Raw genomic sequence first — 16,327 nt, 5'->3', positions numbered from 1 at the left:
AGGTAGTTTTAAATGAAATGTAAGATCTAACTCATTGTGATATCCTAATTTATATTACTGGATTTCCTTTTTACAGCCATCTAAAATATTTTGCTTATTATAACAAATGCATTTTATTCTCAAATCTCAGTGGTGCTTGCTTGTCCGCAGCGCCAGTTTAATGTTCCTTCAGCTATGAACTGGGGTCTGATCTTCACCACAGTTCCTCTGTGTATTTCAGTCATACATGAGTTATTTATTGCTGCAGTTTATATGACACTTTTCTACCCGTTGGAAACTCAGGGCAATGAATAATCTAAAATAAAACATAAATAATTAAAAAACACTAAGAGATAAAAATTTTATTCACCCAGCTCAAAGGGTGTGGATCAAGAAACAAACGTTGATTTCCTGACAGAAGCAGAAGAAATGAAAATAAACAAAATTCCTGAGGAATTTTTCGAGGAAATAAAATTTACAACCAAAGAACTAGATGAGATTTATTAAGATGCATGACAATTCCCAACTTTTTCATTATAATTCTGCTTATAGCATCTCTTTGTGATGATAAATTGGTCAAGATCATAGATTAGAAGAGCAGGTCTGCATGAATCTAAATCAGGGGTGTCAAACTCAAGGCCCCGGGGGCCGGATCTGGCTTGTGCGGTGCTTAGATCTGGCCTGCGGGCCGTCCTGAAAACAGTGAAGGACCAGTCCATAGTGCCACTGCCAGCAAAAATGGAGCTCAGAAGGCAGCCCTCCCGAGCTCCATTTTCACTGGCAGAGGGTTGCAGGAGGCTGTTGTGGTTCGCCGGCAGCCGGTGCAGATGGCAGTGGAATCGGACAGTGAGGAAGAATAGGGACCAGTCCAGGAGTCTGGGGAGGACTCAGATGAGGGTCCTGCATCCGATGCAGAGATGGAGCCAGAACCATCTGGCAGTTGTGTGCTGATTCCGGAGCCTAGCAGCAGCGAGGCAGAGGAACAAGGGGAGCCTGTTCCCAGTGCGCGTATGTGCAGAGCTGCTAGAGCAGCTAAGACAAAAAGGGTGACTCAGGAATAAGGCTTGGAGGTGATTGCCCCTCCCTTAAGGTATAAAGGACATGCAAAGGTGAAGAAACCTTTGTAGGAAGCAAAGTCATTCGCTCTGTTCGGATTAAACCTTGAAGCTCTGTGTGGACTTTGTACTTCGGTTGGTTTTTTATAGTTCATTTGGCACTTTAATTGTTGGTAGCAATTCAAAGGAGAGAAAGGTGGGTGCTTATCTTGAGGGACTGCTTGGGACTCATTACAGGCTGGGAATGAACATAATTCCCAGCACTGAAATAAAACAAGAGTTGTTTTAACTAAGCGTGTGCTTAATTACAGTCTCAGAAAGCCTTGGTCAGAACAGAGGCCGTCGCAGCCAAAAATGGAGCTCAGGAGCCCGTTTTTGCTGGCAGAGTGATCGGGCCACCACAGGCGCCCCCAACACAAGTGACTTTGTGCTGGCCACGCCCACCCTGGCCACACCCACCCCAGCTCCCCAAATCATCCCCAAGGGAGGCTCAGTCAATCTCATGGTACACATATTGTACATTGTCAATAAAGATTTGAATTTGAGTCAAACACCACCCTGATGCGGCCCTCAATGAAATTGAGTTTGACACCCCTGGTCTAAATTCTTTATATCTTTCTGGATTGTTTCTATTTTTTTTCACCTAAAAATCCTTGTAATTGTTCAACTTCTTACTGACAAGTGTCACACAGTTGGGAAAAATCCCAAGGTATTTAAGCAAAGGTGTTTTTAATACCTGGTGGAGTAAATGAAGAATCTTGGAAATCATAGTAAAAGTTTCCCAGTCTCCGGTACAGTGAGTTAATTAAGGTGGAATTGGTTTTTTTGTTAAAGCTTTGAGATGCTTCTTTCCAAATTTCTCTTCACTTGAGCTAAATTGTTGTTTATAAGATAAGCTGACAACTGACTCATCTGCTGTCTCTTGTTGTTTATGGACATCATTTTTTTCATCTCTCCCCCACAATCTGTCACAATTACTGGTAGTCCTCAACTTACAACCACAACTGGGACTGGAATTCTGTCATAAAATCATCGCAGTTGTAACTCAAGACATTCCGTGACCAGACCTGATTCTGTGATCAATTTTACCATAGTTGTAAGGTGACTCACATGGTCATTAAGTGAATGCTGCTTCTCCAATTGACATTATTTGCAGGAAACTGACTGGGAAGGTCACAAACATGATCACGTAACCCCAGGATGCTGCAATTGATCATAAATGCGAACAGTTGCCAAGTACCTGAGTTGTGATCATGTGACCTTGGGGGTTAATGCAATGGATGTAATTGTGAGGAAAGTAAAACGCTTTTCCCATAGGTGTCATTTTTGAAATGCTATTAAATGAATGGTCTCAAGGCAAAAACCATCTGTACTACCAAGAATAGAATAGAATAGAATAACAGAGTTGGAAGGGACCTTGGAGGTCTTCTAGTCCAACCCCTGCCTAGGCAGGAAACCCTACCCCACTTCAGACAAATGGTTATCCAACATCTTCTTAAAAACTTCCAGTGTTGGAGCATTCATAACTTCTGAAGACAAGTTGTTCCACTGATTAATTGTTCTGACTGTCACGAAATTTCTCCTTAGTTCTAGGTTGCTTCTCTCCTTGATCAGTTTCCCTCCATTGCTTCTTGTCCTGCCCTCAGGTACTTTGGAGAATAGCTTGACTCCATTTTCTTTATGGCAGCCCCTGAGATATTGGAAGACTGCTATCATGTCTCCACTAGTCCTTCTTTTCATTAGACTAGACACAGTCAATAAGAAGTTCCTGCAACCATTCTTTAGTTTACTTTATTGTCATTGCACCTCTTACAACGAAATTATACACCATCTTCTTCATATGTTTTAGACTCCAGTCCTCTAATCATCTTTTTGTTGCTCTTCTCTGCACCCTTTCTTTACCACAAACACAAAAAACATTGTGTAGGGAATATTTGTCATTAAGGTTTCTAGATTAAGACTGTAATTTTAGCTTGATTTTTTTCCCCCTTTACACAGATTGCTCCAAGGATGGTCCTATTCTAGAGAGCTGGAGTAAGGCCAAATCCAACTCTCTGCTCAGACCAGGAATCCAAATTTATGAATTTCATGGATGATTCACAAAATAAAGATATCAGCATTTTAGTCAGAATTCAGATATCATGTATAACCAGTTTTCATGACTCAGGGGGGTGTATGTTTTAAAAAAAAGGAAACACTGCTTTTATACATCCAAAATTAGGAGTAAATTAATAAAATTAATCAGGAATATTATATGTGTATTATTTACATACAAACACATGCTTTAGAATTAGCGAGAAAGTTTGGTCTAGTGCTTAAGATACCAGGCTAGAAACCAGGAGAAGGTGATTTCTAGTCCTGCCTTAGGAATGAAAGCAAGCTTGGTGAGTTTGTGCCAATCACCAGGAGGCTGAGAGTTCTAATCCTGCCTTAGGCATTGAAAGCTGATTGGTTGCCTTTGGGCCAATCACAACTTTAGGCATGAAAACTGGCTGGATGATTTTGGGCCAGTCACTCTTTCTCAGCCCAATCCACCTCACAGGATTGTTGTGAGGAAAATAGGAGGCATATTATATACGTCTGTCACCTTGAATTATTTATAAAAAAATAATAAAGGTGGGATAGAATAAATAAATAAATTCCCTACATTTATTATTAGTATTATATATTTATACTAGCCGAATTTTACATGCGAAGAAAATGAATTGTAAGGGAAAAAAACCCTGCAAAAAAAAACAACTGCACCGTGGAAATGGGCAATAAATAATATACCTGCTTTAACTCTCCACTTCCCTATATATAGGTTCAACATTATTCATTTTTAAAACGTGCTTACACCTCTTCTAGGAATCTCAGCCAAAGGGAAGAATTACAATATTAAAATTTAAGTGCTGGTTAACCATCAAATTTGGAGGAAAATTAAAAAAAAAACAAGCCAAAAAATGCCTACCGTTTCATCTTCAAGTTTCAGGCGGAGAGTTTTATCCCCTTCTTTGTAATCTCTGATGATTTCAGCTGATTTCCAGACTTCTTCTGGGTCAGGAATCCAAACTCTTGTATACTGCAATGGGAGAAAAACAATAAGAGAAAAAGTAAAATAATAAGTTGAGCACCAGGAAATGAACACAGGCCAACAAAGGAAATACAGTTAGTCCTTGACTTACAACCACAAGTAAGTTGGATTTTGCCCCAGTTTATGACTTTTCTTGACATGTTTTGTTAAGTGAATCACTGCAGTTATTCACTTAGTAACATGGTTGTTAAGCAAACCTGGTTCCACCCCATTGACTTTGCTTGTCAAGAAGGTCACAAAGGGGAATCACATGACACCAGAGCACTGCAACCGTCATAAATATAAGATAGTTGTGAAGCATCTGAATTTTGATCACGTGACCATTGGGATGCCACAATGGTCATAAGTGTGAAAAATAGTCATAGGTGGTCAGAGTTTTGCAGCGTGTTCTGACCCAACCCTGTTACCAGCAAGAAAATCTCAAACGCAGCAACTCAAACCTTCACAGCTTTAATCTACAAATAAACTTCTTTGTAGATAGAAGATGGCTTGCAGCCAATTAGTCCAACCAGAAAAGCCTTGACAGAATTCTTCAGATTAGCCAGAGTCTCTATACACAATGTTGAAGTCTTAAGAGCGTTTTTGCCTTCTGCAGAGGCAAAACCCTTTTGAAACCAGGCTTATATTCCCTGGAGGGAGAGGCCATTACGTCGCATCCTTACTCCCGAGTCGCCTGTGCTGCTCCAGCTGTTCTCTTCTATGAATCATCCTGAGCTCACACGCACTTGGCACAGGCTCCTCGGGAACCTCATCACTGCTGCCAAGCCCCCACAATCCCTGAAGGCAGCAGTCCACTCCCTGAGGGACCCGGCCCCTCATCCGCGTCCTCGCTCTCCTCCACCGTCCGCACCTGTTGGCACCTAACCACAACACAGCGTTAATTCAGCGCCAGAAAAATAAACACAGATGGCGGACGCTTCCTTTAACATCTTTATAAACATAATTAGATTTTACAAACCAGTTGTACATTTCTCCAACATTGAGCAAACTCAGACAGAAACATGTTGCAAGTAACTTCCCGTAGCTCAAAAACAGACGTCAGTTTCACTTTAGTTCAGCAAGCAAGCAGTGGAGAGAAACATTTTCATTTCCATAGACAGAGCTTAACATAGAGCCAGGCCTAGACTACTTTTAGTTTCAGTTTCCAAAACAGTCCTAATTGGCTGACTTAATTGCTATGCCTATTCATTGGCTGACTTTGTTACCATGCTCTATTCCAATTCATGAATATACTCTGACAATAAGTCTCTTTTTCCAGTGCTGATGTAACTTCAAATGGTCACTAAATGAATTGTTGTAAATTGAAGACTACTTGTAACTGTTGATTCCTGACTTTAATGGTACCCCAGCCAAGTGCCTATGGGGGGAAAGGGCCCCCATATAAAATCATGTATTATTGCCATTCAAAGTACACATTGCTCTCAATATACACACTTTTAGGATTTCCAGGCTACTGGTAAGCTAATTCAATGCTAGGTTAATAAACATCCCCCTTCAATATGGTAGGAGATAATTGGAGCAGCGGGAATTCTGTACTATTAATCAAACTATCAAGATTTATTGCAAGGAAGTTATTTTAATAAAGCCGTTGTTAGATAATATAATAATAATGACAAAAGTGTGTGGATTGTAGACATTGGTGTGTCTGCAGACAGCAAAATAGAAGAGAGAGAAATGGAGAAGGTAACAAGACCTACAAACAGAAATAGAACAACTGTGGCAAAAGAGCCACCACTTGAACATGATCGGCATTGACAAATTCACCTATCAATTGCAAAAGGCAGCTGTACTTGGAACAGCTTACATCCTTGAGACAATATCTCTAACACCACCAAACAAACGTATCTGCCTATCCCAGGTCCTTGATAGAGGGACAAAAATGCCAAATCCAATCTAAACATAGAGCTGATTGTATAATCAACAACAATAATAACCTTGTCCATCATATAGAACATTCTCCCTTCCACGAAGTCAGACTGAATCTATCCTTCTAACCATTCTGGAAGTCCTTCAAAATCTGATTGTGCCATGAGGCCTGAAGGTCTCAGAGAACCGAAGATGTTCTTCGATGAATAACAGAAAAACAGAATTGGGAGGGACCTTGGAGGTCTTCTAGTCCAGCCCCCTGCTCAAGCAGGAGACCCCATACCATTTCAGACAAGTGGCTCTCCAGTCTCTTCTTAAAAGCCTCCAATGGTGGAGCAACCACAATTTCTAAAGGCAAGCTGATCCACTGGTTGATTGTTCTTGGTGTCAAGAAAGTTTTTCTTCTCTCTTTCTCTCCTTGGTTAGTGTGGATCCATTGCTTCTTGTGGTGCCTTCAGGTGCTTTGGAGAATAGCTTGACTCCCTCTTCTTTGGGGCAGCCCCTGAGATATTGGAATACTGCTAGCACGTCCTTCTCTTTAGTAGACTAGCCACGCTCAGTTCCTACAACCGTTCTTCATATGTTTTAGCCTCCAGTCCCCTAATCATCTTTCTTGCTCTTCTCTGCACTCTTTCCAGAGTCTCTACATCTTTTTTTTATATTGTGGTGATCAAAACTGGATGCAGTATTCCAAGTGGGGTCTTGCCAAAGCATTATAAAGCAGTAATGGCTTCATTGTGGTTAATCGTTTCTTCTCTTCGGATGGTTTTTATATTTTTTAGTATTTTGTGTGCTTATTATTTATTGCTGTTACTGATTGCTGCACACTGCCTAGTGTGAGAGGGGAAGCCAGGTAAATTTGAGGAATAAGGAAAATAATTAAATGTTTCTGAAAAAGTGAGAGAAAAGAAGGAAGGAATTGGGGAAGAGAAACTAAGCTGCTATGACAACCTGAATCAATACTCCCAAGCTCTTGGGATGCTGTTAATGCTCTTACTTCTAATTATGCAAGAAAAAAATGCCATGAAAGGATCTTGGCATTTATAGCTCACACTGGGCTCATTTAATTCCCACACATAGCCGTTTACCTTCTGCGGCTCCTGACCCAGAATGCAATCCGGATGGCCATTACATTCCGAAAGACTAGGAACAGGGAACTTTTAAAATAAATCAGCAATAAAGTTGGTAATTTTTACCATGAGAGACCGAAAATGTAAATTTGACAATAAGTAGGCAGTTCATTTTTTTTTCTGGAATGTGAACAATTGGCTTAATGTAACTTGGAAATTGATCACTGTGGATTAGTCCTTGACATACGACCATAATGGAGCCTGCCTATTATAGTCATATGTCATTACAGTCATAAAACTGGTTGGTTATGTGAGCAACTCAGAGGTGGAATTCAGTAGGTTCTGACCAGTTCTGGAGAACCAGTAGTGGAAATTCTGAGTAGTTCGGAGAACCAGTAAATGCCCCCTCTGAGTGGCCCCGCCCCCATTTATTCCCTGCCTCCCGAGTCCCATCTGATTGGCTGGGTCTTCTTTGGTTGCCTTGTACAGGAGAACGGAGCTGGAAAGCAGGTTAGTGGGGTGAGGAGAGAATGGGGATTTCACCCACCAAGCCATGCCCACAGAACTGGTAGTAAAAAAAAATTGAATCCTACCACTGGATCAAGTGAATTTTTTGTTTTTCTATGGCAGTCATTAGGTGAACGCCATGGTCATTAAGCAAAAATCAGAAGTGCAAGTTACATGACTGTGCAGGGGGGCCAACTGTTGGAACTTTGAATCCGAGTCATACGTCCCACTTTTCAGATCGGTCATAACTTCAAAGTCTCTAAGCAACTGGTCATAAATCAAGGACTATCTATATGTGCAAATCAGATTGATTCACCAAATCATGATTACTGTGGCTTTGGGTGAACCCAGGGAAAGTCTAACAGACTGTACAGGTAGTCCCCAAATTACAACCACAATTGAGCCCAAAATTTATGTTGCTAAGTGAGAAATTTGTTAAGTGAGTTTTGCCCCGACTTTATGACTTTTCTTGCCACAGTTGTTAAGTGAATCACCACAGTTATTAAACTAGTAACAGGTTGTTGGGTGAATTTGGCTTCCCAATTAACATTCCCAATTAAGATAAGGGGATTGCATGACCTTGGGACACTGCAGCCGTTATAAATAGGAGTCGGTTATCAAGCATCTGGATGTAAATCACAGGACTGTGGGGATGCTGCATTAGTCAAAAGTGTGAAAAAGGGTCATAAGTTACTTTTTTCAATGCTGTGATAACTTTGAACCGTCACTAAATGAACTGTTGTAAGTTGAGGACTGCCCCTATTGGCTTGTACCTTTAAAGGACTTAGAACTCTGAACACCCAGAATTTCCAGGTTCATCTATATTTACAGTATTTATCTCCTATGTTAGTGAAGAGCTCATGCCAACTCAGTACAGGTTAGACTTCAGCTTATGACCATTCGTTTAATGACTGCTCAAAGTTGTGATGGCGCTGAAACTTTGAACAGTCACTAAATGAACTGTTGCAACTCGAGGACTACCTGTAGGTAGTGAGATCTTGAAAATGCAGCTAGTGGTTGACTTTGTTTAACAACGGTTTAAAATCACGACAGCCTCAGCCTCAAACCGCTTTATAATTTATAGCTTACAACCTTCTCCTCTGGGAAGCAGAATTGAAGAATTAGCAAGCTCCAAGTTCCCCCATGTGCTTCATCATGGAGGGACAGTCTGGAAATTGCTTTCAAACAGTAGGACATTTTTATTTTTAAAGTCTCATTAGGCAAATCTGCCAACTTTCCTACAAAAGCAAATTTTGCCATCCGCTTTTCCCATCATTAAATGGAAAAATAGAGAGTGTACATACAGTACTTTCTTGACAGCTGATTTTCAGACTGCTCATAGACCTTAATCTACAGGTAATCACTGATTTTCAACCGGTCCCTTAGCGATTGTGAAAAGAGTCCTCAACTTAGAACCAATTCATTTAGTGGATGCTGGAAGTTACTGCGGCACTGAAAAATGTGACTTATAACTGATTTTCACACAACCGTTGCAAGCACCCCCCATGGTCACAGGATCAAAATTCAGGGGCTTGGCAACTGGCATGTATTTATGACAGTTGCACTGTCCTGGGGTCATGTGATCGCCATTTCTAACCATCCCAGTCAGCTTCTGAGGAGCAAAGTCAATGGGGGAAGCCAGATTCATTTAACAGCCTCATGCTTTACTTAAGAACTGCAGAGATTCACTTGACTGGGGCAATAGAGTCATAACCTAGGGCAGGAGTTGACAACCTTAAATACTCAAAGAGCCACAAAGGTCTTAACTGGAAGCCCCCATTCAATTCTGGAGCCAACTGGAAATCCATTTCCCCTCCCACTATAGAGTCTCCTCCTAGCACAGCGTCCTTTTTCCTCTGCTGGTCAGAAGTCCAGTTCCCCCACCATAGAGTCTCCTCCTAGCATGGCATCCTTTTGACTCTACCTGTCCTAACCAAAAACCCTATCAATTGTGGAGCTGACCGGCGACAGGGGGCCGTAGCAGAGGGATGAAAGAGCCACATGCAGCTCCAGAGCCACTAGTTGCCAACCCCTGACCTAGGGCAAAACTCACTTAACAACTATCTAGTTTAAAACGGAAATTTTGGGCACGATTGTGGTCGTAAGTCAAGGACAACCTGTACCTGTATCTGGCATCTCCCCTAAAGGTAGTTAGTTCCAAAGTTCCGACAGTCACATCCCCCTCACAGAAATATGGCTGCCCACATTTACTGCCAAGCTCACCTGGCTACATTTTTATGACATACTAGCGGGATAACCCAGCATTGCCTGGGTATATAGTTATCCTAATCATGTATTAGATAGGAAAAGCCCTGATTTCGGTGACCAGGAATAAACATAATTTCTAATGTTGGATTTTCCCCATTACCAGAGAGATCCCCATTGTGGAGTACTGTGAAGCCGTTACCATGGCAACTCCATAGCGCTGTACAGTAGAATCCATTTTAAGGCAGTACAGGAGAAGCCATTTGAAAGCACAACAGGCTATATCTTAAGAACACACACCCCGAGGGGTGTTAGGGATGTCTTACCCCCACTGTATTTGTTTCCAAAGAATAAGTAATCTGTGTATCAAGTTTGGTTAAAATTGCTCAAGGCATTCCAGCGTTTTACACACACACACACACACACACACACACACACACACACACATCCTTTATTTACTTCTGGTTTTAGCAAAAATGGCCCATTGTCACAAAACAATGGGTACACTTACATGGTCTCATTCGATCTATTGTCCTGTTTATTTAACACCTGCCACAAAACATTTGTAAAAACTGCTCCAGTCATGTGATGACCTACTTTACAATTTATAACCATAATGGACAGGTTCAATTATGGCTATAAATCAAGGACTACCTATGTGGAAACAGCCATTAACAACAGCATCACTAAAGCTAACTGAGAAGTATAGTACAGTAGTTCGCATTTTAATTTATGTGTACAAAACTTCCCCGGTACACAAATCTGCCAAACATTCCCATTAAATATTTTAAGTATTTCTAATTCTACCAAAGGGAAATATTACTGCACAACTCTACTCTGTCTACTCTCTACTCTCTGTCTGAGAGAGATGAGCTGTACTTAATTCACGCTGTTTTACTACTGAACTGCCTAATTCTTACTTCCCAAATTATTATGTGAGCAGGGAGAAAGATATCCTTTGGGTTTTACATACCCCTGAACTTTGCTTCCCAGTTCCACCATTCAAAAAATGTGCACAAAAATGAGATTAGCAAAAATCACATCGATAGGGAATATTGCTTCACAAAATGTATGTTTTAGTCTCCAGTCCCCTAATCATCCAGGTTGTTCTTCTCTGTACTTTTTCTAAAGTCTCAACATCTTTTTTGTAATGTGGTGAACAAAACTGGATGCAGTACTGTAGGTGTGGTCTTACTAAGGTTTTATAGAGTGGTATTAGTAACTCCCTTGATTTTGATTGTATCCCTCTGTTAATGTTTTGGCTGCTGCTGCACACTACTGGCTCATATTTAGCTGGTTGTCCACTAAGACCCCAAGATCCCTCTCACAGTTACTGCTATTGAGCCTGGTTTCACCCAGTCTGTATGTGTACTTTTGGTTTTTCTTGCCTAAGTGTAGGACTTTACTTTTGTCTACATTGAATTTCATTTTGTTAGATAAGGCCCAGTGTTCTAGTCTGGATCTTGAGCCTATCTTCTTGGGTGTTATCTATTCTTGCCAGCTTAGTATCATCTGCAAATTTGGTAAGTTCCCCTTCTCTTCCCTCATCTAAGTCATTAATGAAGATATTGAAGAGTACTGGGCCTAAGACGGAACCTTGTGGCACCCCACTGCTTACTTCCCTCCATGTAGACTTAAACCCATTAAGGACTACTCGTTGAGTATGGTCTGTCAGCCAGTTGCAAGTCCATCTAGCGATGGTGCTATCTATTCCACTTTTTTCTAGCTTACTAAGAGGTAGGCTATGGTCTACTTTGTCGAATGCCTTGCTGAAATCTAAATATATTATGTCCACAGTATTTTGCTGGTCTACTAATTTAGTTACTATGTTGATGAATGAAATAAGAAATAAATGAAATAAAATAGGATTCACTTTCTTCTTCTTTCCATTTATAATGTATCTACCCCTTTCCTTTATTTCCTTTCTGGTTTGTTTGGTTGTTTTTTTTTTTGCTATTTGACAAAGGAAAGGCTGCGTGTGTTTACCCATAAGGACATCCTCAACTTACGATCACATTTGAGCCAAAAATTGATGTTAATGAGTTTTACCCCAATTATTAAGTGAATCGTTTAAAATATCCTAACGAACCTTAACTTCTTTTAAATGTTGTATATAGTCTTTGGAGTGTTTATTTTCCCATTGTTTTATTCTTTTTTTCTTTTCTAGAGCTAAAGCCGACTGTCAGCCTCCTGTATAAACCGAGAGGCTCTGGCATCCCTTTCATTCACCAATTCCGACTGAGATGGAAGGAAATGCTTCCAAATCACTAAATATCGGAGTCGTCCTCTCTGTTTCCTAGAATCTAGAATTTATTTAATCTCAAAATGTTGCTCACCCTCAATCAACAGAGGAACTGGTTATGTAGAAGTTACGTTACTAACACAGTTAAGTGAATCTGGCTTCCCCAATGACTTTGCTTATCAGAAGTTTGCAAAATGTGATGACATGATCCCTGGACACCGCAACCACCCTAAAAATGAGTCAGTTGCAAGCACCCAAATTTTGATCATGTGACCATGGGGATGCTGCAATGGTCATAAGTGTGAAAAACAGTCCCATGTCACTTTTCATTGATATTATAGCTTTGAACGGTCACTAAACAAACTATTGTAAGTCAAGGACTACCTGCACGTATTTCAAGTTGCTTTGTATGAACATGATTTGTGTATCTTGGGAAGAGAAATCTCTTACATGTGGAAGGAGTCAATTTCACAAATGTATGATTTGATATTGAACTTTCTTGTCTTGACTTTGCTCTTCTGAGAATGAATAGGTAGGTAGGTACAGCTGTGTGAAAAAGGCCTGTACAGTTTAAGCTTTATATTTTTTTGCATAGGCCGTTGATTTTATGATAGTTTATGCTAACTGCTATGCAAATATTGTTATATTTAAATAAATACTGGTGGTTTTTAAGTGAAAAGCATAAGATTTTTGCAATTTGGTGCTGTTTGGATGGGGATTGTGAATTTTCTTGCATACTTACAATGCATGCTTACAATGACTATGAAAACAGATTAGTGGCATACATGCTGCAATTATTAAGGTCAATGCTAGTATTTTGGTAACATTATTGTTTGTGGCTCTGAAAAGGACAATTTAGGTAACCAAACATGGTTACTAATATGAAATTGGCCAGCCCTTATTGCTTATCACCATGTCAAAACAGTAAAGCATGCAGGACTTTTTCACACAGAGGTAGGTAGGTAGTTTGGTAGTTAGGTAGTTAGGTAAGTAGGTAGATGATTGACAGATAGATAGATAGATAGATAGATAGATAGATGGATAGATAGATAGATAGATAGATAGATAGATAGACAGACAGACAGACAGACAGACAGACAATCTACTGTACAGGTACAAGTTTATCATATATATCTAAATATTAGGAGGGAAGAAAGCCTCAGAACGAATTTTAACTCGAGTTAGCAATCCCAAATGATACAGTGAGGAAGAAGCATTGCACAGGATTGCAGTATTATTTATACTTTTTTTTCTTTTTGGCAGAGAGGGATGTCTGAAATTCAGAGTTATAAATACAACACTAATTTACTTAACAAAATATACAGCCTTCCCCAATACTGATGTTGAATAGCATGTAACATAAGGCACACAAGAAGCATACAAAAATAAATTAATCTTATCATTGTTCACTTCTATCAGGGATGGGGAACTCTAGCCCTTTTCTGATCTGTGGATTTCAACAAGCTCAGGAATTCTGGGAATTGAAGTCCACAGGTTATAAAAGGACCAGAGTTCCCTACCTTTGAGTTCTATCTTCTAAATGAATCCCGCTTTAGGCTGGGCTGAAGACATAATGGAATTAACCATGTTTTAATTAGCTTACAAAAAAAAAGGAAGGAAGATTCAGGCCAGTCCATTCCTGCAGGGGTAGAATTCCATAAAACTAGGCCTATTACAGAGAAAATCTGTTTTTCTATACACTTTCTTACATTGCATGTCTCTGAAAAGGTTTTCTCTTGGTGACCAGTTGAGCAGATTCATTCCTGACAAGCTAATCCCATTAAAAGGGTTTTGTTCAAGTGCCAGAAGTGTTAAAATCCTCTGCTGTTCATCTCCTTAAAAAAAAAAAAAAGAAGAGACTTCTACTCTCCGTGGATCCAATTATTTGTACTCTACTTACAAAATGAGTATAAGTGCCTGCAAAGTATATTGGAGTACTTTAACAATCAGCCTTTCTCAAAGATGAATTAGTAGATTTGTTGAAGTACACCCACATTAATAAAAGCTTGCACTAACTCCTAGGTAATACTTTGTGAAGTCTGACAGACACCAAAAAACAACAGTTTGAGCCTTTAAGCTGTACTTCTGTAATAACTGTTTTAAAAAAAGGCAGTTGATGTTTCCCACTTTCTTAGCGCGACTCTCAAGAGCAATGAGGAAGAGACGGTGATGTCTAGCCACATGTTTCCAACACCAAATCCATCTTTAAAGTAGATTTAAATTCCTCTTCAAGAGCTAACATTAAAGATCAGGGAGCGTTCTGGTGGACTGAAAATATTTCGGCTTCTTCCTACATAGCTTGGTATTTCAGTTCTCACACTGATGAGTGTTAATTCTCAAACAATTCTGTAGTAGAGCAACTGCTAGCAGAAATAAATTAAGCAATTCATTATAGGAATCTGTGGAGTCAAAAGTACTCACCTCCAAGGAGGCATTCCACTGTGCCTCTGTTTGATTCAGTCTCCTGACTCTAGTTCTTTCCATTAGCCTCTTCAAAGATGGGCTGTTTTGTGATTGGGTCTGAATTTCAGATTTAAAAGATGCCATAGAATTCCCCCTTTTTAGAAGAGTTTGTCAGATCTTTCTCTGTACTAAATATTGCAAACATACTACGTTGTAGTATATCAGCATGTCCCAGTCTCTCTTACTCTAAAAGGCCATAGTTACTGCTCTCCAGCCCTTTTAATTCCTCCAGGTGTATTAGAGTAGCAATTCACACACCTGAGATAGGATAATGTTTGTTTTCCAAATTAATGGCATAACTCTAGAGCAAGGGTCATCATACTTGGGAAGTTTAAGACTTGTGGACTTCAACTCCCAGAATTCCTGAGCTAACATGACTGGTGAAGGAATTATGGGAGTTGAAGTCCACAAGTCTTAAACTTGCCAAGTTTGAAGACCTCTGCTCTCTAGAGCATTTAACAGTTTGTCTGAAAACACCTTGAAACGATGCAATGGCTATTAGAAGTCAGCATGGATTTGTCAATAATAATTCCTTTCATTTGGGATTGGTTAGCTTGCTTAATAGATTATGGGAATGTTGTGAATATCTTGATTTGAATGAAGTATTTGCTAAACAATTCCATGACATTCTGCTCAGCATGAAATGGGTGGCCTATTAGATCTGTACCTGGCTTAAAAACCATGATCAAAGAAAACTCAGTAACAATTTCTTGTCAAACTACAGTAAGATATCACGCAGAGTGACAATTTTGTAATTTGAAATAGAAAAACAAGTTCTAATACGCTTAAACTTCCAACATCCCTCACCACTGAACAGGCTAGCTGGGGCTGTGAGGAGTTGTAATTCAATATATGAAGGCAATCACAGCCAGCTTAACAAGGCTTCGTGTTTTGCGTTGTTTGTGCCTTTTCATTATTCCTCATCTTGCGGACTCACTCAGGAGGAGCAAACAAACAAATACTATAATACCATTTATATGGACCTCAAGCATAACTCGGTTCCAACTGAAACTCCACGACCTGCCTTGGATATTTCAGAACCTGAAGTAGATTTAAATATCAGGAGTGCAGCCTGAATTCATTGTATTTTCTTTCATATTATTAATTTCCTTTCTCCTTCCAACATTTTTTAATGCAATGTATTGTACCTCCTTGCACATGTGATCCACTCAGGGAATAGGAACATTTTCTTACCATTTTTAGATTCTCACTGAAAACCATTTTTAAAAAAAATATTTGATTATTTTTTCCAATGAGTTTGTCATAATCCTCATATTTATCATGATCACTCTCATTTCAGTGGCAATACTATTGGTCCCTCGGAAGATCAAAACTTGAAAGGTAGAATGTAAACGAAAGTTATCCCATCAGTAATATTTTTATTCAACATTCTTAACACCCTTTTACAAATACCTCTTTTTGTGCCAGAACATTTTATTATGGGCCATCAGAGGAAGGAGCAAACAGATCATACAAAAACTAAAGCATTTTATGTGTTGAGCAATAATACTCACCCTCACAAATTAATATAATTTGGAAAATGAAACTCAACAGTTTGTAAAATGGCCAGTGAGCTTCTTGCATCAAAGAAACAATCTGCCAATCAAACCTGACCTTACAAGAGGTCAATTTTATCATCTTCACGGTTAAGTCAACCACAATTTTATCATCCTCAAGATGACTTGAGGAAATGGCTGGGCTCTGCCTTAACTACCCAGCCATGGATACCTGCTAACATACTAACAGAAATAAAACTTTTGAGTAGCAAGGATGCCAGCCAGCCAGCCAACTGGATAAGGCAACACTTGGGAAGCTAATGGAGGTGATCATGCAGAAACGAGACTGTCAAGAGTCATCCAGTCAGAGA

At 39.7% G+C, this 16,327-nt stretch overlaps 1 protein-coding gene across 4 annotated transcripts in view; it reads right to left on the bottom strand.

The window, feature by feature from the left end:
- Positions 1 to 16,327, bottom strand: part of MYO5B (myosin VB) — a 297,420-nt gene that overhangs the window by 206,633 nt on the left and 74,460 nt on the right. For all 4 annotated transcript variants that reach the window (XM_087927512.1, XM_026714934.2, XM_087927513.1 and 1 more), the window contains exon 2: positions 3,985 to 4,095. In XM_087927512.1, the coding sequence (XP_087783638.1) occupies positions 3,985 to 4,095 (111 nt within the window). The remainder of the gene's footprint in view (positions 1 to 3,984; positions 4,096 to 16,327) is intronic.

This window comes from Pseudonaja textilis, chromosome 2 (assembly GCF_049901715.1).
Source record: "Pseudonaja textilis isolate UNSWEBS1 chromosome 2, rPseTex1.2, whole genome shotgun sequence".
Lineage (NCBI taxonomy): Eukaryota > Metazoa > Chordata > Lepidosauria > Squamata > Elapidae > Pseudonaja > Pseudonaja textilis.
The sequence above is the reverse complement of the archived record's forward strand: the minus strand, read 5'-3'. Positions and strand labels throughout refer to the sequence as shown.